This window comes from Diospyros lotus, chromosome 5, assembly GCF_014633365.1.
Source record: "Diospyros lotus cultivar Yz01 chromosome 5, ASM1463336v1, whole genome shotgun sequence".
NCBI lineage: Eukaryota > Viridiplantae > Streptophyta > Magnoliopsida > Ericales > Ebenaceae > Diospyros > Diospyros lotus.
The window spans coordinates 29682711-29704164 of NC_068342.1; the positions used below are offsets into that span (position 1 = coordinate 29682711).

At 38.2% G+C, this 21454-nt stretch overlaps 1 protein-coding gene across 3 annotated transcripts in view; it reads right to left on the reverse strand.

Annotated features, from left to right (window-relative positions):
- Positions 1-400: 400 nt before the first annotated feature.
- Positions 401-21454, reverse strand: part of LOC127801036 (ubiquitin domain-containing protein DSK2a-like) — a 39457-nt gene continuing 18403 nt past the window's right edge. The window contains exons 2-8 of one of the 3 annotated variants that reach the window (XM_052335830.1): positions 11305-12075; positions 10084-10292; positions 9873-9986; positions 8526-8584; positions 1280-1308; positions 1090-1179; positions 401-1005 (exon numbers count right to left, since the gene is read on the reverse strand). In XM_052335830.1, coding sequence (XP_052191790.1) covers positions 857-1005; positions 1090-1179; positions 1280-1308; positions 8526-8584; positions 9873-9986; positions 10084-10292; positions 11305-12075 — 1421 coding nt within the window. In that variant the 3' untranslated portion in view covers positions 401-856. Of the gene's footprint in view, positions 1006-1089; positions 1180-1279; positions 1309-8525; positions 8585-9872; positions 9987-10083; positions 10293-11295; positions 12076-21454 lie in introns of all 3 variants that reach the window. The other 2 variants (XM_052335829.1, XM_052335828.1) reach the window with 2 other exon arrangements.

Consider the following 21454-nt stretch of genomic DNA (forward strand, 5'->3'; position numbering starts at 1 on the left):
GCACTAGCAGCTCAAATAAAATACCTCCAAAAGCACTTGCAGGAACTCCACCAACCAGCCAGCCAGCCAGCCATGGGAAATTAAGAGTCACAAATCTTAATTCCAATCCAACCGCCAATTGTTCAAGAAATGAAAAAAGACTTCAATAATCCATTAGTTAATGATTTTCATTAAACTGACCACGCTCTCAGATGCAACATTGCCAATGCCAAATAAAATAAGTACAGATAAAGAAGCAGCTATTATTGTTATTGTTATTGTTATTATATATATATATTAGCGCTCAACTAGATCAAGAGATGGAAGAGATCGTGAGAAACGGTGGCTGTTCCAAATTCAATCTGCTGCTGCTGACCAGACCTGACCTTTCAGTCCGAGACAACATATGACAAATGAGAAATACACCCGGAAACAATGCCTATTCATTCCATCAAGAAGGTAAATAAAAAACAAACCCCAATCACAGCCTAACACTTAACTTAAAATGCCCATATGAACATATGGAAAATACTTCCCAGAAGAATACTCAGAATGTGTATGTACATCGGCAACTGAACTGGCACAGAGATTAAAAAAAAGAGGGGGGGGGGACGCAACAGTCTGTCTGTCTGTCTGGTAAAAGCCCAAAAAAAACAAAAAAAAAAGAAAGCCTTTCTCCGCCAAGTTAACATATCTCGTCACTGAAGCCTGTGCTTTCTTATTGGCACGGCCCAAAATGGAACTACCAAGTGCCAATACATCATCATCATCATCTTGTCTTCTTCACAAGACACTCACCTCAAATTGATTAATTTTACATTGTCCAACTGAATCTTTCTTTTGATTGGCCATCAGGACAGGACAGTTACACTAACTACTACTGCCCAGGGTTCCCCAGTAGTCGTTCCACGGCAGCATGAACATTTCCTGACGTAGCACGTAGAGCCCTGATATTCTCTTGGGTATCAAAGAAACCCATTTCTTGAAGTTGCGACAGTTGAGTGGCATAAAGCTCTTCTGGAGGAACTACAAAGATCAAAGACTTCTTGTTTTCAGACAAGCTTAAGTTAACATAGAAATTTAACAGAAAATGCAATAAAAGATGATTACCATCAGGTGCGTTTGGAACAGACAATCCACCAGCTCCAAGTCCACCGAACATGTTCATCAACAACTCCAGCCCCATGTTGTTTTGTGTTCCTGCAATTTTTTTGTAGCAGATTTGATGGAAAGGTTGCACTTTAGAGAAAATACGGACAGGATATTAAAAATAATATTTTTCAATGTGCTGCTCAGATACCTTGATTCCCACCAGTCTGAGCTGTTTCCCTGCAAGAACTCAACACAGATAAGCAATATTGATAATAGGAACCAATGCTGACAACCGGACACATTGCAGTAATACCTTTTTATGACTGAATGCTAATGAGAACCAGATAGTCAATCCCCCATGTGTTTGAACCAAACCAATCAATCCAGTTTCTAACATAGCGATTCCAGTTGCACTTATAGAGATGAAAAGATAAAACCATTTGCACACTAGAGCACGCAAAAGTGCAAACCATGAATAGGTATTGGAAAAACAAAAAAAACAAACAAACTAGGCCACTTAGTAGTCTATATGCCCAAACTGCATAGAAAAGGCAATCTCAATTCAGCTTTAAGAAACTATAAATTAATTGCTCTAGGAAACATTTACATGCATGAAAAGAAAAAAGGGAAGTACATGGGTATGTGATTTAAAATAAACTACACAAGAATCAAGTCGGTTTCTTCAGCCTGCCTACAAGTGGAACTGCAGCACTAAACAGTCTAATTAAGAAGCCATTTAACACATGATATGTTTGTGCAAATAGAAACTGTAAAGACAATAAAAAATAAACATAGAAAAGAAGAGGGAAAAGGAAACAGAGAAACGGGGAGGGAGTACTACAAACTTAAAAGCAATTGTTCTTGCCATACCACCTTTTTAACATTTTCCCTTTTCCTTTAGATGGTGCTGCCTGGCTACCCCGTTGAAGAGTCATACCTAACTAGCCAAAGTCACTCCTTCTGGAGACACCATCACCCACTTAAATAAGCTAATGTCCATTGAGACTCCAAGAAATGGGGGTAAACTTACCTTATTTTGTCCCAATAATCAAATTCTCACACCTCAAACTCATTCATCTTGAAGAATTTACCAATAAAACCAGCCTTCTTATATCTGTAGGTGCAGCACCACATTTTCATGATGGTATGCTAAAAATCTATTAATGAGAGGTGGTCCCTTAAATTAGGCCTTACCTCAGGAGAGGCTTGTGTAGTTTCCCCTCTTCTCTATTATTGATCATGTTTAAATTTATACAAGTTAACAAAGGAAAGATACACATCCATGCGGACACACACATACAACTGGAGCTCATTGGCTTCATTCAATATATAACCAGCACTACCAAACAGAACACCAACACATATATATAAATATATATTAGCAAAGAGATTTGAAATCATTGAAAGCGCATAAGGTGCCTGGATTTGATGGGAAGATCTCTCGTGTTGGAGCAAGTTAAGCGAGAGGTAGTGGATATATGATGGTTGACTTTCATCATTTTGGTTAGTGTGAAAAGACCATGATTGCTTCTTTCAGCTCTGATTCCAGGAAAAAAGCATGGTGAAAACATTAAACACTTTGGACAAATCAACTTTACTGGTAGTGCTTCTAACTCTTACCAAAATTTCTAGGAAGTCAATTAAATAGAGTCAGGTTCTCTAGCAGTTATTTGGTAGTTGAATATAGAGAAACCTATGATGGCATTAATTGAGACTTCCTGTCATACATGTTAGAGACAATAGTTTTGGAGCAAAACACAGAAGATGGATTCAGCAGTCTATCTCCCTCCATCTTCATAATATCAAGTTTGTTCACAGGAACTCGAGCTAGTTTCTTCTATATTTCTAAGGTGCTGCTATATAGGGAAAAACAACTGTAACACTTGATTTTTTTTTTCTAACTATGGAAATGTTGAGTAGATTGAATGGTAGATTTCAGGAGCTTGGCATTCAGCATCTAACAAAGAGCAATTGTTGTTAGTTAAATATTTTCAATGACAGTTCAGACAACCCATATTGTCTGATAAACATACTTTCTTATTTTTTGTGTTGATTTCCTAAGAAATGGAGACATATTGATATTTTGATATAAAAGAAATGATATTTCATTACTACCATTTTAAAGAAAATCTTACCTTGGAGGTGAGATCAATTAGTTGGAAGACAAGTACCCTGGAGGGGCTCAACTCATGTTGACAAGAGCCCCCACCCTCCCTACCCATTAAATCCATATTTGAGTTTCCATCACCCCTGGCTCTTATGCTGGACCATTTAAGTTGGCTTTCCCTTCATGTGGCATTGGCAAGAACTTTGCATAACAGCTAGTCGTTGGAACTTGGAACATTGCATGAACCCCTGTTAGAGGGTAAAGTTTGGACACCTTTAAGGGTGTCAATTGGAAATGGTTGTGGCAACATGATGCCTGAGCAAGATAGATATTGGATAAGTATGGATTGTCTTGGGAGGTTGGGTTCTTTAGCATTTTCTAGGGCTACAAATGAATAGAGCCATTTGCAAATGACTCAAAGCTCGGCTTGATTAGGCTCGTTCAAAAGCTCATTCATTTAGTTAAATAAACAGGCTTAAGATTGATTTTTAAACTCATTTATTAAACGAGATGAGCTTGAGCTTTAAGATGCTTGAACTCATTGGTTGGGTTCTTTAGCATTTTCTAGGGCTACAAATGAATAGAGCCATTCGCAAATGACTCAAAGCTCGGCTTGATTAGGCTTGTTCAAAAGCTCATTCATTTAGTTGAATCAACAGGCGTAAGATTGATTTTTAAGCTCATTTATTAAACGAGATGAGCTTGAGCTTTAAGATGCTTGAATTCATTTGGAGAACAAGCTCGTTTGTGGCTCATTCCAAAATAATGTGTGTTTTCTACAACATATTTTTTTTGTCACACTAATTATATAATTCAAAATTTTAATATATATTAAAATATACTAATTTTATAAGTTAAATTTGCATGCTCATAAGGTTTAAATGAGCCTAAAATCGAGCTTCAAACAAGCTTTAATTTAGAACTCATGGAAAAGCTCATTTGAAGCTCGTTCAGTATAAACGAGCCAAGCTTGAGCTAAGCTTGTCAACCCCAAGCCCAAGCTAGCAAAATTCTTAACAAACAAGCTCCAACCTCAAATTTGAGCTCAAAACAATCTCAAGCCCGAGACCGAGCCCAAGCACAAGCCTAGCAAAATTCTTAACAAGCCTAAGCCTAGTAGTGCTAGACTCAACTCATTTGCAGCCCTAGCAGTTTTTCCATCTCATAAAGATCACACGATGTTGCATTAGTTTAATCATGATTGATGATTCTAAGAAGTTACAGTGGCACAAAATGGTGCATGGAGGAAGGTTAGATCATTGTTATCAGAACTAGACGGAAAAGGCTAGTTCAAGATGGAATCAGAGCACTTGGGTTCAATTCAATCTAACTGATAGGCTAGCCAAGTTTAGCTATAAACAGTTGTTAGAATGTTTGCCTCGAGTAAGCCTAGGATTCAGTGAAGCAGTCAATGTATCAAGCAGCTGGTTTAGTTAGGTGGTATGATTCCAACAGTAATTCATTTAGTTGGGAGTAAAACTGGTAATATCTAAACCGGTTATATTGTATAGTTTTATCCGCCCTCTTAGTCTATAAATAAGGGGCAGAGGGTAGTCGTTTGGCATGCATGATTTAGACGAGTGTGTGAGAGGAAAGACTAGAAATCAATAACTCTTTGTATTCTCGGCAAGATCAAGAATTGTGCTCGTGTGATAGGTTGAGTACTGAATCATTTCATATTCAAAGGAAGGATGCTCTCGAGGGGTTTGAAGGCTGGATGTAGGGTCATTCTAAAGAATGATCTGAACCAGGATAAAGTCTTATTGTCTCTGTGTGGTTTGATTTATTTTCTGTATTTCCATTACTGTTTTTGTTGTTCTTGATTGATCCGTGTCATCTGTGTGTGCGCAAGTGTGTTTCAAATCGATCTAACTGCTATTCCAGTGCTCTTGGGTTTAACAAGTCATTGTAGCCTTTCATATTTCACATGCCGTACACATAGGTAGTGTTAATTTTGCCATCAAAATCAAGAAAAATAGACAAAACTAAACCTCACAAAATCTTGAGTCCTCACAATTCACTTGGAAACCATGCTACCAACAACTGACTTGTCATTGATTATCACTCTTTAGAACATATAATATATATAAAAAAAATATAGATATTATTCAATCCTATATAGTTTAAGTTAAACATTAGCTAACACCTTCACCAGTTTGATGTGGGATTCAGTTCAATAACCATGGGTTTGTGGAATTCTTTCCTTCTTGTTGCTTTGGCCATCAACTAGGAGGTGTCCTTTGCAGATATATCACCATAATGTCAACTCTCCAATTTCATAGGGCATTGCTATTGGGAGGTTCAAAAATTTACAGATCTGTTGCTATTTTGGTTTATCTAGATGGGGCAACTGGGGAAGAATAGGGTGGTAGTATTAGGTGGATTTCTGTTCAAGGTGAAAATTTCAGTGCTAAGTCCTTGTGTGCATGTGGTTGTGTGGTGTGCATGTGCCTGCTAAACTGCATTATTCACTGTTGGGAAACAGAGAATTAGGAGTTATTTTTACAATTGATTAATTATTTACAGTTAATTTACAGTTATGGGGTAGTGGGGAAGTAGTAGATTAGGGGCAACTGCTGTAAAAAGAACCTGGATAGCTTTTATATATTAAGCTATGCCAGATTACTGAAATTATAAAGTAAATTGTGTAAGTTCTTCTCTCATTTTCTCCCTACAAGTCTGTGATTCCCTCACTTATTCTCTCAGCTTTCTCTCTAAAGTCCTCTCCTTTCTCTCTCCCTTTCTTCTTCTTCCTGTTTGTCACCCAAAATCCTGGACTAAAAACCTAAGATCTTGACAATTTGGTATCAGGGCAACAGTTCTTGGCTGTGATCTAGGTCCCTAGCAGTTGAATCCAATCAATCTTTGAAGGCAGATTCAGGCGGTCATTGGTTGCTGTTCAGAGCTAAGTCAAAAGAATTTAAGCTGAGGAAATGGCGGTTGGTACCCAAATGAAGCAACCAGAGGCTCAAGTCAGCCAGATTAACTCCTTGGTGACAAGTTTGCTGACTCGAATGGAGGCACTGGAGGCTGGGGCAAGCAAAGGCCAGGAAGGAATGCAGGCACTGGAAAATAAGCTCAATGCGTCGATGGAGTGTTTGACTAGGAGGATGGGCAATTTCCTGCAAATGTTTTCTAAGATCCCTCAACTAAGCCTGCCGGAGGACTTCCCACCGAAGGAGCATGGAGATCCTATCTTAGAAGGTAATGGCTCAAGTCTTAACCAAACTGGAATTTCTGCAGTAGTAGTAGTAGTAGAAAACATGACTGGCAGGGAAATTATGGTTGAAAGGATGAATGAGAAAAAGGCAGAAAATAACTCAGCCACTAATTCCTATACTCATAGCGTGGTGCCAATGCCAAAATTGGAGATTCCTATGTTTGATGGAAAAAATCCTAGACGGGTAAGGAGATGCCAGAAGTTTTCCAGTTTTACAACATAGGGGATTCTCAGAAGGAGAAGGTTAATCTAGCTTCAGCATACTTGAACGATGCAGCGGATGCATGGTATCAAGGTTCGGCTAGGCTTAGAGGAGAGTGTGTTTGACAGGAATTTGTGGAAGAATTTTGTGAGAGATTTTGGGGATGAGAATATGACAGGCATAATAGAGGAATTCAACAAGTTGAAACAGGTTGGAAGTTAGAACAGTTTCAGAATCTCAGTCCAGGTTTGAAGAACTTAAAGCACTGATGATCATTACTAACCCTTCTCTCCCTGGGGCCTATTTTGTTTCAAGTTTTATAAGTGCCCTTAGTGAAGAACTTAGGCCAACCATGAAAATGCTGCAACCTGCAACAGTTAAGCAGGCAACAGGGAAGGCAAAATTGCAGGAGCTGACAGTAGAAGCCATATTCACAAAACATAGGACTCCATTTATGGGAATTGGGCCTAGCAGTAACCAGACTTCAACCTATTCCGGAAATGTAAAACAGAGGAGACAGTCTGGATTATGTTATAAATGTGGAGAAAAGTTTTCCCCCGGGCATCAGTGTAAGGGGCAATTGTTACAAATGGAAGGCAGAAATGAAGCTGAGGCCGAATTACTAAAGAGATTGAAGTGGTGGCTAAAAATTTCCTTGAAGATGCACCCCAGATAACAAAATTTCTGCCAGATATCCTAGCTCAATTCTCTCGAGTTGCTCAGTTCCTTTGATTTTCTTGAGTACAAGAAAATTTTTAATGGAAGGGGAATGTCGGGAAATAGAGAATTAGGAGTTGTTATTTTTACAGTTGTTAAATTATTTACAGTTATGGGGTAGTGGGGAAGTAGTGGATTAGTGGTAAACTGCTGTAAGAAGAACCTGGATAGCTTTTATATATTAAGCTATGCCAGATTACCAAAATTATCGAGTAAATTGTGGAAGTTTTTCTCTCATTTTCTCCCTACAACTCTCGGCTTCCCTCCCTTATTTCTTTAGGCTTTCTCTCTAAAGTCCTCTCCTTTCTCTCTCCCTTTCTTCTGCTTCCTGTTTGTCACCCAAAATCCTAGAGTAAAAACCTAGGATCTTGACAATAATTCACAAAGTGAGTAAGCAGCTTGAAGAATCTGTCCCTTACATTCTGATTCATTGTTCAGTGGTTAGGGACTATGGAAATTGGTTCTTAGTATTTTCAGAATGTCATCAATGTTGTGATGGCTTCATTCTTGATAGGTAGCAAAAGTGGTAGAAAGAAGAAAAGAAGTGCAGTAATTAGGATCCCTCTTGTGTTAGCTTTATCTAATTTTGCATTCGAGGGAAGAAGGAGAGGAGAACCTTCCTCAACATAAGCATTTCTTCTGTCTGTTTTCTGTCAGTTAAACCCAAATGTGAGCCACTTATTGGATTTCATAGATTGGAGGATAGATAGACTGGAAGCATGTGGCATAAGTTTTAGGTGACACCATTTTTGTGTGGCTATTTTTGAATACAGGGCCTAACCTGGATGCCTATCTGATATATTAATACATTTTTACATATCAATATAAAAGTATATACTCAACAAGAAAACATTAGTTTCACAGTCAGGCAAACACAACTTTAACAAAGAGAAGTACCCAAGTACAGAGAAAATAGCCCCACACAAACCATGTAGAGAAAAACCATGAAGCACTTTAATTTCAAATGCTATATGAGGGAGTAATATGAACAGAAAATGTCATGCACAACAGCCTGGTACTGATGTCATGGAACATCTAAAAACCTCATTATTCACCCAAACTATGGTTCGAAATTTCAAAAAAATTGATCTAGCAAACTGAGGCAGAGCCGATTTAATACCTATCAAAATCTCTGAAAAGAAAAAGAAATAATAATTATAGTTCAAATTTTAAGCCACAAGCTAATTAAGTGGTACAGCATCACTTACTGAGTTGACTGCTGCCTGTTAAGCTGAGATAGAAAAGCCTGCTGTACAGCTAACATTTGCTGCAAAAATATGTTGAAGGTCAAGCAAAGGTAGTACAGTCTATCCTAGATCATCAATCTACTGAGATCTCACCCAAAAAAGACTGAACTTTTGCTTATCAATAAATCTAACCAGAAAATGCAGGAGGCCAGAAAAGATTTGCAAAATTTGAAGTAGTCTATAGACATTGGATATGGATACAACAAACCATGCATATACAGACTTACCAGAACACAAGAGCAAATCAACAAATAAATATACATTGTGCATGACAATAGAAATTAGGGTAAAATTTACGATGTATCCTTGAGGTTTGGCATAATATAGGAAGTACCTGTAACAATTCAGAAATTACACCAACTACCTTATTGTTTGAAAGTTCCATCAAATTGCATTCCTGTTGCTAGATTTTCGTTACACTAGGTATCCCGGACATTTTATATACATTCCTTAACTGTTCAATACGTGGGAGGCCAGTGTAATTACCATAACAAAAGGGATACGTGCTTTAATTTAGAAAACCTTTAAGGCGCCAAGTCTAATTTACTTTAGAAATTATTATGTATTTTTTCACAGTACTAGAACATTTATGAGCGTGAACCTTGGTAGCTACGGTAAAGTTGCTCCCTCGTGACTAGAAAATCACAAGTTTGAGTTGTGAAAATAGACCCTTTGCAAAGCAAGAGAAAGGTTGCATACAAAAATGACCCTCATGCACTACTGGGACTCTAATGTTTTGCTATATTGAAAATAGTAAAGGATTACTTTTTTACTTTCTACACATTAGGAAAGAATTGTAAAAAAGTAGTTTTATAAATTAATTTAACAAGCTCTCTTCATAAAACTTCAATTAGAAAAATTAGAAGGAAAACTAACAGATATAAATCCACAGTACCATTTTTTAACTGATTTCTAATTTAATTTTTACCACTTTTAATATGATATTAACGTCTTTTAAGTTATAGGCATGCATCTTCCTATTGTGACAAACATTTCCTTAAGCATTTGAGAAGTGTATGCCTGTAGAGAAGTTGAGAAATAATAGAACAAGTTTGTGTGAGTGTTATTCCACCGTGTATTAAAAGCATCCAGTGTGGTGTTTAACACATCAGGAGCCTTTATTTGAATTCCCTATCTTAGTAGACCATGAATGGCCTTTCAAGCTCAACAGGAACAAGACACTTCCATACCTAAGCAATGCTATGAAAGTTACCCTTTCATTTGAGCAAGTGCAAATACGTGAATCTGCAAAGGCTCACATACATAGAACAAACAAACATGAATCAGGCAGTGTAAACACAACATTACCTGCATCATCTCAGGAGAAGTTAACTGCCGAAGAATTTCTGGGCTCTGCAACATTTCTCTGAACTGAGGGTTCGAGTCAAGTATACTTCGGAGTTGTGGGTTCATGCCAAGAAACTATAGTTCAAGAAATGGAAAAAAAATAAGAATGCAAGTTATACAAGTCTCCTAAACATCAGATTATCACTTGATTTACAATAACATTTGTTCATACCTGATTCATGTACTGGGGATTCGATAATATGCTTTGCATCATCTGAGATATGGCTGGATTCTGCATGAGCTGATTCAACGCAGAGGGGTCAGGCATGCCAAATGTATGCTCCAACTCTGGGAGACCAAGACCTCCTAACCCAGTAATTCCTGGTGTCCTGGCATTCCCAGCAGGATTCGACCTCGAAGTAGGGTTCGCTTGGGGACCTCCTTAGAATTCATAAATAAAATAACACCGCCATTAAAGTTTTTAGGCAGGATTCTAGCAAAATCAATAGAGAACAACATATTCAAGAAAAACACATAATTTCTTCTTCTGAGGTCAAGTGAGCAAATAATTAAGAGACAAGACTGAACTAAAGATTCACTTGAGAATTTCCAAGCAGAAATGTAATTCAGAGACCTTTTTCCAATTAGTTATTGATCATAACTGTTAAGTAGGTATCAATCAAAAGGGAGTCTCAAAGCACATAAAATATTACAGAAAAAGGCATAAAAAGAAAAGTAACTTCCTAAAACTTTGATATTTCATATAGACTTTTTCCCCCCTTCTATGTGATCCCCCCATGGGAGAGAGGGTTGGTGGGACCGTAGGGGGTTGGGGAGATCATCATTAGTTGCAATATGCGTGTCTGCAGGCTTTTAATGAAGAGTCAAATATCTGAATTAGATGGGATTTTTTATTTTTTATTTTATTATTATTATTATTATTGAGGGGCTCAGGAGGTTGGGGTTCTAATAGTCCCAACACACACTGCATCTTATCACAAAATTCTTATCAGCCCCGGCATCTCCCAAACTTAAAACACAATATGGAATTGATATATCTTATAGGGTCAATCCAAATAACATACAACAGTTACAGCATCTTCTAGCTAACATAAATGGGTTGCTGTCAGAATATTTTTTTCTTAGCTTTGTTTCTAACTTGGGATTCTCCTTGTCTTTTAAAAAATTCTAAACAACAACATAATAAACACCAAAAGGCAAAAATTAATAGAAAAAAATTGGGTTATTCTTAGGAGGAATTTGGTCCACTAGCAAATGGAGCCCCAGTCATGTTTTACATCTTCAATACCAATTAGTAACCACTCTTCCCTGGGATTTTAGCAACTCCAATGTAAACCCCCCCGCCCATAACCAAAAGAAAAAAAAAAGAAGGATCTCGTTAGTATCAGAATGCACAGAACAATTTCAAAACAGTAGAGCATACCACCAGTACCACTCCAGGGGTTAGGAAGAGGATTGGCATTTGGAGCAATAGAACCAGTGGTTGTTTGAAACCCAGTGGTTGAAGGATTGTTGGATCCATCTCTAGTTTGAGCTCCACCACCTTGATTTCCCAAAAGAGCTGCAAATGGGTTTGACCCCATATCATTTCTATTGCTTCCCGCCATAGTAGCATTGAGAAATGGTTCCTGAACGTTCTCATACATTCTTCTCAGCATGTTGAATCCTTCAGGAGAAGATTCAATATTACTCATTGCCCTATCCGTGTTTCGCATCATCTCCCGCATGAGCTCAGGGTTTCGGGCTGCTTCTAATGTTTGACGAAGGATGCCAGGATCATTAAGCACATGAGCAAGTTCAGGATTACGATCAATAATCTCACGCATTTGAGGGTTACTCATGATCAAGCTGCGCATCAGGTCAGGGTTATTCATCAGGCTCTGAATGGCAGGCATGTTCATTATTTCTCTCATCATATTGGGATTCTGAGTTAGCTGTTGCTGCACTTGTTCAAAATCTGGAAGTCCAGCACCAAATAAACCAGATGCTCCAGAGCCTCCTAGAGGATTTATACCAAGCCCAGGAAACAAAGATGGCACAGGACCATTGCCTCCAAAATTTCCACCTTCATTTGAACCAAGACCCTGTGCACTACCTATAGTGGCATTAGGATTGCCAGCATTGGTAGCAGCAGCTGGAGCAGGAGTTGATGCAGATGGAGCAAAACCACGCACCATATGAACAGTATGTTCTGCCTGTAAACCTGCAGTGGCATAAAAGAAAAAAAAATCAATCTCAAGAAAGGAAAAAGTGAACAGATATAAAATGGAAAAAGAACAATTGATTTGGGTATGTTGGAATCCAAAAGATAAAAGCTAATGATTTAACAAGGAGATCAAAGATAAAACCTGTATGATTAGGGACTGTAACAATGAATAATAACAGAACATGGGTCATTTCAGAAGCAAAAAAATCAAGCAACATTGCAACTTAAAAACAACTGCCTATACCAATCTGTATATTTGTGAATGCAGGCTATTTTTGACCAATACTAAAAGAAAATTCCTAACCTATTGGACAAATTAACCACTTCATGTGAACGGAATAGGCAATTGAGTATGGAAAACATTTAAGAGTCGAAGTCAACGTAAAAGTAGGCAGAAGAACATTAAAATAATTGGTAAATAATCCAACGGAAAATAAAACCATAACAACCACGAGCAGATTAATAATAACTAACCATCAGCCTTAGCATGATTGGCAGTTCAAAACAGAAGAGAAAACTACACCATTTTAAAGCTGATATATATGTGTGTGTGTGTGTGTGTGTGTGTGTGTGTGTGAATCCATAGAGTATAGACTGATAGAGATGACTGGAGATATAGAATTCACGTAGTAGACCCCACCTACTAGGACCTAAGATTTGTGATTATTTTGTTGTTGTGTAGAGTATAAAGATGCATAAGGTGAAAATGATTTGAAAACAAAACAAAAAAAAAAAAAAGAAGAAGAAGAAAAACTCATGGCCATTAAGAAGACAGTTGCAATTTGAAACATCTCAAAAGGTGCACATCTGAAAAGGAAAGAGGGATTCAGCAGGATTGGTGGTTCTTGGGTTAGCATTAAGGAGGGTGTGACCATTAGGGTGTTATTTTTTGTTGTGTGAATGAAACCATTGTGCTTTGCAAAGTACCCTACAAGTTTTGCAAGTCTTAAGGGCTAATTTGGCTGCAGGATTGGTCTGTTACAAGCTAGTTAATTAGGGCTCCCCACAGGTTCCCCTTTTAAGGGTGAACCTGCTTAGGATGGATGATTGATAGATTTGAAAAGAAGTCAGCTTCATGGAAAATGCATTACCCGAGGGCTTGTAATCCAACCTCCCTACTCACTCCATGTCCATTGTAACCATTCCCAGTTCAGTAGTTAATAGGCTGAAGAAATAAAGGCTCTTGTTAGACAATAGTTATGGGATGAGTTTAAGTACTGTGATGCAAGCTACAAAGTCTATTTATTCTTGGGCAGCATGGTCTTGGCATCAGAAGGTTAAGGATTTCCGACAAAGCTCTAATAGGGAAACAAGGTCAAAACTTTGCTCATGAGAAGAATATGTTTTTATGGTCATCTGTGGGATGAATAGACTAGATGGGACATTTTTGCCTCCATGAATAAGTTACTATGGTTGTTTGGATCAGTTTGTTATGTACGTTCATAAAGAATATGTTTGCTCTTTTTCAAGTTTGAGACACTTGGAGGATCACTCTCCTTCATGTTTTCTGGTTCATTTGGCATGAGAGAAATATAAGAGTTTTTTATGGTATATGGTTGAATGCATTGATAAAGGAAATCATTATTGTTCCTTTTTTGGTAGTTAAGAGAGGATTCCCATTAACTTTAGAGTCTTTTTGCAGTTTCTTTATGATCTTTAACCAATCTTCTCTTTGTGCAAATTACGTTATATCTGTTTTAATTCGTCAATCAATATCTGCTGTACAAAAGCTGCCCCCTTCATGGCAATTCTTTATTTCAAAAAGCATTTTACGTATTAAAAGAAAAAAGAACTTATATATTAACCTAAAGTCCTCTAATTTTGAGTAGGTAATCAATCAACACAAACCTAAAATTGTCAGCTGTTAAGACTATGCATGTCCTGTCATGGCTTTACATTTTTATAACATTGCCGGATGTCATTCAAACCATTAAAGACATTAGAGAGGTGTAACCTTGATATAAACCAACCTTCAATGTTGGTTACACAAATTTGGTCCCTTACAATAGACCCTGATTCCCATCCATCCCTTACAACTGAAGCTAATGGGCATTTAGTACAAGGGCAAGTTTAGCACAAGATAAGCACAATGCTTACTGGAGCTATCATATCATCATACACGCCTAAACTTGTCGGATTATTTCGTAGGTATTGTAAGTTCATAGAAAAAAACTTAGATGTCACACTGTTGAAAACGATCCAACAATTACAAGCACACAAGATGATATATATACTAGCTCCAAGAAACAATTTGTTTCTTCATATTACCTTTTAAGGACATCTCATCTACTAGAAGCTCATTACCTTTTAAGGACATCTCTAAGCACACGTCATTGCAACATCATCTAATAATCATTTGTGGCATGACATCAATTATTTTTTTCTTCATATTCTTTTAGAAGTGAAAAAAGTACAAAAGTATATTGTCTCAAGGACAACAAACAAAAAAAATTGTCCATCTATAGTAAAAGAGAAATAAAAACAAAATATTCTCCCTTGGCCACAAAAGTAAGCCAACAAGAATAGTCAATGGAGAGATTGATTAGTGCCCTTAAAAGCTCTACCATCCCTTCCCACAACAAACCTCATTTAGACAAAAAGAGATGACCATCCAAGCGCCCTCTCTACAAAAGGGCAAATCCAAATCCATGGTGATTGCAACATCACCTCTAAACAACGAGTAGGCCAAGAAAGAGTCCTTAAATAGCTAGGCATTGGACAATCAAAAATTAAGAGCCCATTTGAACACGATTAATATGGTTTTCTCATGTGAGAAGGCGGCTATGAGCAAAGTGGATATAATGGAACAAGTATTTATCAAGAGAGGCAAAGGAAGACTAAGAAAAACTTAGGGCAAAGGAAGACTAAGAAAAACTTAGTCAAAGACACCTACAACCTGTTCAGCTCTAGAAAACATTTTCTAATTTTCCAATTCCAATTTTCTATTAAATGGTTGAATCTCTAATTAGAAAACAAAAAACTCAATTTTCTAATCTTTCAACTTTATACCATGAATTGGAAAACATCAAAAAGATTTTTTCTCTAAATTTTCTATAAATGAATGCTATTGCTTTTTGAAACATAACATGTTAGGGTGTGTTAATAATAAAATTACAGAAGAAAAATTAGAAAATATTTTCTATAACTGAACAGGACCATAGATTTGATGTTAACTATATGGGCCTTATAGAACATATGTCCATAGATAGAAAAAATTGAAGGCTAGAATCCATGTAGTCGATCTGCATTGTGGGATGAAGACTTGCTATGTTGTTTTCATTTTCACTTTTTGAGAAATAAATACAAAAAAAAAATGGCATTTGGTGCATTATTTTCATCTCCAAAATACGAAGACAGTTTTCTTTCTTTTTTTTACGAAAAAAAAAAAACACAAATACCAAAATGGAGTTCTCGTGTTCATAATTGGCTTTCTATTTGATCAACTATGTACCATCTTCATCAACCCAACCTCTAATGATTTTACGGTACAAGTATTTATGGTATAAAATAATTTTTTACATATTTAATTATCTTACAGAATATATAACATTTTTATCAAATATTATTTTTAGTTTTTATTTCCAAAACTTTAATAAACGTTCAAACACAACGTTTAATTTCTTTTTTTTAACAGAAAATGAAAATGAACTCAAAACAAATAAAATAAACCTAAAAACAAACACATGAAATCTGATAGCACGTCAAACAAATCCTAAGTAGTTCAAAGATTCACCAACCTTGCACAATAATGGATTAATAAGATTCTACTAAGAGGCAATAAAGTCCCTTGCCTATACCACAAATGAATAGACAAAATTGCATAACATCAATATGTTGCACGGCCACCAAAGGTGCAGGTGGTAGCTCCATGGTTACTGAAACTTGAGGTTTCAAGTTCAAGTAATGTGCTCTTCAATTGCTTGGGCAGCTGTTTGCCATACAATCCAAATGTCAGGAAGCCAACAAGGTTACCTCACATACTAATAATGGTTTTTCTCAATGTCCTAGATGACCAAACTGATAATCCCCACTTGTGTAGTCTCTGGCCGTGATCGTCCCTCAGAAATCTCAATCTCACACTCACGACACAAACAGAATAAAAGACAAGAAAACAAGATACAACAGGCCAAGAGTTATCCTGGTTCAGATCATCAATTGCTGGATGATCCTAAGTCCAGACTGAAGGTGGGCAACAGAATTCCACTATCAAGAATACAATCAGTACACACTCTCTCACAGCTCTTTACACGAGCTATCCCTTGGAGATTACAAAGTCTAATCCTCTAGGCTTTTCTCTCACTTTGTACACAATATGTCATAATGAAAAAACTCAAGCCAGCCCTCTATTTATAAAGGATAGGGGCGACTTTTACAAGGAACAAAAAATAAATGGAAACCGGTGAGTACCGTTTAAAAAGTAGTTACCGTTATATATTCAACTAACATGAATAACCGAACTTCTTGTTGCTTTAAGCTTCTGTGCTTCTGTGCTTCTGTGTAATGCTGGATGTCTTGACTTAGTGCAAACATTAACATATATGTTGCATGTGGTCCCCGTTTCATCAATCACTGTCTTCCAAATTCACCTTCCCCCATTGAGTCATCCCTTAAGTACTCCTATATCTGTGATTTTCACCAAGTATTATTTCTTTCTTTTTTTTCTTTTCAGTTTGCCAAGATCCTTTTGAGTTTCCTTCCCTCTTGTTGGCTTTCTACATAGGCTTTCACATTAAAATGAACACAACATATGGAAAGCATGAATCCTATGTACACATGTTTAGGAATGCATCATTTTACAGAAAACATATTTCTTCATGAAATACAGAGGCTTAAATTTTGATATGTTATATTTATTATTTGTTTTGGAACAAATTTGTCATGTACCTAGACCGTGGTAGTTATGGCTATAAGGGAGTTGTACCTTGTGTATGCATTACAAGTTGTACTCGGAATTGGGTAAACGTTTTCGGCACCAATTCCATGCTGTGGATTAGTATATAAGATCTGACCCAGCCTATTTTCAAATCATCCAATACAATTGAAGGATCTGATCTCCCTCCTCCAACTCTCTCTCTCTCTCTCTTGATCCTTCCTTCCCCAATTCAAAAATTCTCTTTCATCTCCCTCTCATTTTCCCCGCCAAATTTTCTTCTAAATAGTTGAGAATTCTCTGTCAGATTTGGGAACTAACATTCTGGTATCAGGGCAAGTTCCTAGCCGATGAATCCTCAGGTGATCAAATTCCAATGGCTAATGACACTCGCATGAAGCAGATGGAGTCGCAACTGCAATAGGTGACGGCAACAGTGAAGGAGAAGCATGCACATATGGGATCCATGCATGGAGGATACGATCGGAACAGTGGTGGATAAGAAGTTGGAGGATGCCTCGAATCAATTATAGGAAGACATGCGCAATCAGATCCGAGTGGAAATACGAGAACAAAGCAATATGCTATGAGATCAAATGTAGCAGTCAATGCTCATGTCCTCCAGCCAAAATTAGGTAAGGATCTCCCCTGATTTTCCCCCTAGAGATAAGCTAGAACCAATCCTCCTGGGAATTGGAACCAATCACAAAGTGGTCGGATCCTCAGAGTTGGAGGGGCGAACCAACCACTGTGGGAGAAAATGTGGTAGAAAGAAGGCAAGAGATACAGGTGACCCCCCACCAATCTAGTTTCCCGATGCCAAAACTGAAATTACCCCTGTTTGAGGGGCAAAAACCCCGACGGTGGGTAAGGCGGTGTGAGAAGTTGTTTAACATCCACCAAGTGGCTGATAGCCAGAGGGTTACCCTAGCACTGCCTATCTAAATGATATTGGAGATGTGTGGTTCCAAGGATGGTTTAGAGTGAGGGATGATTACAATTGGGAAGAATTCGTTAAGGGAATGTGTGAAAGGTTTGGAGAACGAGGTATGATGAATATAGTAGAAGAGTTCAACAAGCTGGAACAGGATGGGATGATACAGGACTATCAACTCAAATTTGAGGAGTTGAAGTCGCTCATGCTAAGCCGAAACCTCTACCTGACCGAGGAGTATTTCGTATCAAGCTTTATTAGTGGCCTGAGCAGCGATCTCAAGCCCATAGTGAAGATGTTGAAGCCTAAGACAGTGCAGGAAGCAACTAAAAATGCTTCCCTACAAGAATTAACAATAGAGGAGCTAATGAGAAAACAGAAGGTGCATGGTAAGGGGGGGAAACTATGGTGTGATGTAGGTAGGGGGAAAGGCGTAGGGAAAGGAGTTGACTAAAGTAGGTGAAGGATTCAGGTATTAGACGATCCCACCATCTACACCACCGATGCAACAAGGGGGAAGGCTCATGGAACAAAGAGGGCAAGTTAGGTTGTTCTTCAAATGTGGAGATAAGAATTCTCCAAAACATCAGTGCAAGAAGCTATTGCTCCTATTAAAAGGGGGAGAAGTAGAAGAAGATACAAGGGAAGAAGGGGTGGCAGCTATGACTGAATTGGAAGAAGAAGAAAATGGAGCCATATCACTACATACAATCAAGGGGATGGCCAGTAGTAAAATCATCAAAGTAGAAGGGAGGGTGCGGGACAATACACTCATGGTTCTAATAGATAGTGAGAGCACCCATAGCTTCATTAACGAAGGAACAACCAAGAAGATGAAGTGTGAGCTATCTAGCACTCAGCCGCTATCAGTGACTGTTACTAATGGCAATAAGGTGATGAGTAAGTTGGCTTGCATAGGGTTTTGTTGGAAATGCAATGGGAGACCTTTGAGGTCACCTAAGACTATTAAAACTTGGAGGGTGTCACATAGTACTTGGGGTAGATTGGATGAAATGGGAGAGCCCAATCAATTTCGACTTTAACAAGATGGAAGTAACCCTAGAGAAGGAAGGCCGAAGGGTGATCGTACAAGAGAATATGGAAGCGGGAACTTGCAAAATGATGAGGGGTAAGAGATTACAGAAACTATTCAAGAACAAACTCTCCCAGGTGAAACAGCTATTTTCAATTGAGGCGAGGGAGGAAACAGAAGCTCAGGAGGAACGAGAAAGGGAGTGTATGATGACAACCAATAATCAACCTCAGCCCCTATGGCAGGTACACCAATTGACCTTATTAGATACACTACTGGTTTTCAAGACTTATTTGCAGAACCTAAGTCACTACCACCTAAAAGGCCTTTTAGTCACACTCCATACCCCTCCAACCAAATGTTGAACCGATAAACATCCGATCCTATAGATATCCTCCCAAACTCAAATCAAAGATTGAAAAACTAATGAAGGATGTGTTGAACCACTCTATAATCAAGCCCAACCAAAGCTCATTTGCCTCACCCATTTTGTTGGTTAAAAAGAAAGATGGTACATGGTGTTTTCACGTCGACTATCGTCAAAACAACACCATCACTGTCAAAGATAAATTTCCCATTCCAATCATCAAAGACCTATTCGATGAACTCAAACAAGCCTTAGTATTTTCCAAATTAGACCTAAGATCCAAATGTCATCAAATCCAAATGAACCCGGATGACATACCAAAGACAGCCTTTAAGACCCATCATGGTCATCATGAGTTTATAATAATGCCATTTGGGCACCAGCCACATTTCAAGCCCCAATGAACCACATCTTTGAACCCTACCTCAGAAAGTTTGTGCCGGTATTCTTTGATGACATCCTAATTTATAGCCCTTCATTTTCCCAACACTTAAACCACTTTAGGACTACATTCAAGGTCCTTAAATTCAACTGGCTATATATCAAAAGCTCCAAACTTGTTTTTGCACAAAAGCAAGTAGAATATTTGGGGCACGTTATTTCAAGTGCTAGAGTTAGCACAGATCCTAAGAAGATAGTTGCCATGACTGCATGGCCCAAACCTACCAATATCAAAACCTTAAGGGGATTTTTTGGGCTAACTGGTTATTATAGAAGGTCCGTGAAGAACTATAGGGTGATCAGCAAACCCCTGGCTGAATTTTTGAAAAAAGATGGGATGCAAGGGCTGAGGAGGCATTTGAACAACATAAGAAGGCGACGAGTGACGTTCCGATGTTGGGATTACCGAATTTCAGCAAGCCAAGGGCTTTATAGAAGGACTGCCCAAGTCAAAAGGGAGAGACTGTACTCTAGTGGTAGCGGATCGATTTACCAAGTTTAGCCACTTCCTAAGGCTATCCCATCCCTTTATATCACAAGAAGCGACCAAGCTTTTTTTGGACAACATAGTCAAGTTGCACGGGGTACCTCAATCACTAGTATCAAATCGAGATAAGGTGTTCACCAGCTTATTTTGGAAAGAATTACTATGGTCTTTGGGCACTAAACTACACACATCCACTGCCTATCATCTGGAGACAAATGGCCAATTCAAACAGGTTAATCAGTGTCTCGAAACACACCTACAGTGCTTCTATTTCTTGCCACCTAAGATGGCATAAATGGTTGTCACTAACCCAATGGTGGTACAATTCCAGCCACCACAATTCAATCAAAATAACACCATTCGAAGCTCTATATGGCTACAAGACATCCCTATTACCAGCTATTGGGGGACCTACTACAATAGCAACAGTTGATGCCTACTTACAGCCCAGGCAACATATATGGCAAACATTGAAGAAGAAGTTGACCAATGCTCAAAATCGGACGAAACAAATTACAAACAAGAAGCAGAGTGAGAGGGAGTTTGAAGTGGGATATGAAGTATACTTCAAACTAAGCCACCCCCACCTGAAAGCCCTCTCTTGTCAACCAATCTCTAAGCTGAGCCCAAAATTCTATGGGCCTTACCCCGTCCTTGCAAAGATAGGGTGGCCTACAAGCTACAACTACCTAAGGGAACTCAAATTCACCCAGTGTTCCAGTCAGAGCTTAGAGATCTACCAATGGATTCTCAAGAATTCCTTAAGAATTCTGAGAATTAGGGAAGATATGATAGGGAGATAAGAGAGAAAAGAGAGAGAGAACAGAGAGTTGGAGGGAGAGATTTCCAGAAGGAAACTATTCTCATTCATGCCTTTTATCAGGTGAGATCAATCCTTATTTATACTGATCTCCCCACAATCAAATAGGAGTGTTCTCGCTAAAACATAACAACCTAACTAACTCATGCCAACTTGCACCAACCATGTGCACTTTGGTTACACCCTTTCCCCCCTTATTTCCCAAATTACAAATTCAATTTTTAGGCGGTACATGATAATTGCCCTCCCCTTGAGGAATTTCTTGTCCTCAAAAAATACAAAGTATGCTAGCTGCCAGCTGAGCAAATCCAAAAGGTACTCCCAGGTATTATCGTCTATGTGAAGATGGGTCCATTTCACCAGCACCTGGATTATGGGAGCTCCCTGTTGGTAGATGACCCTTTTATCTAAGATAGCTGCTGAT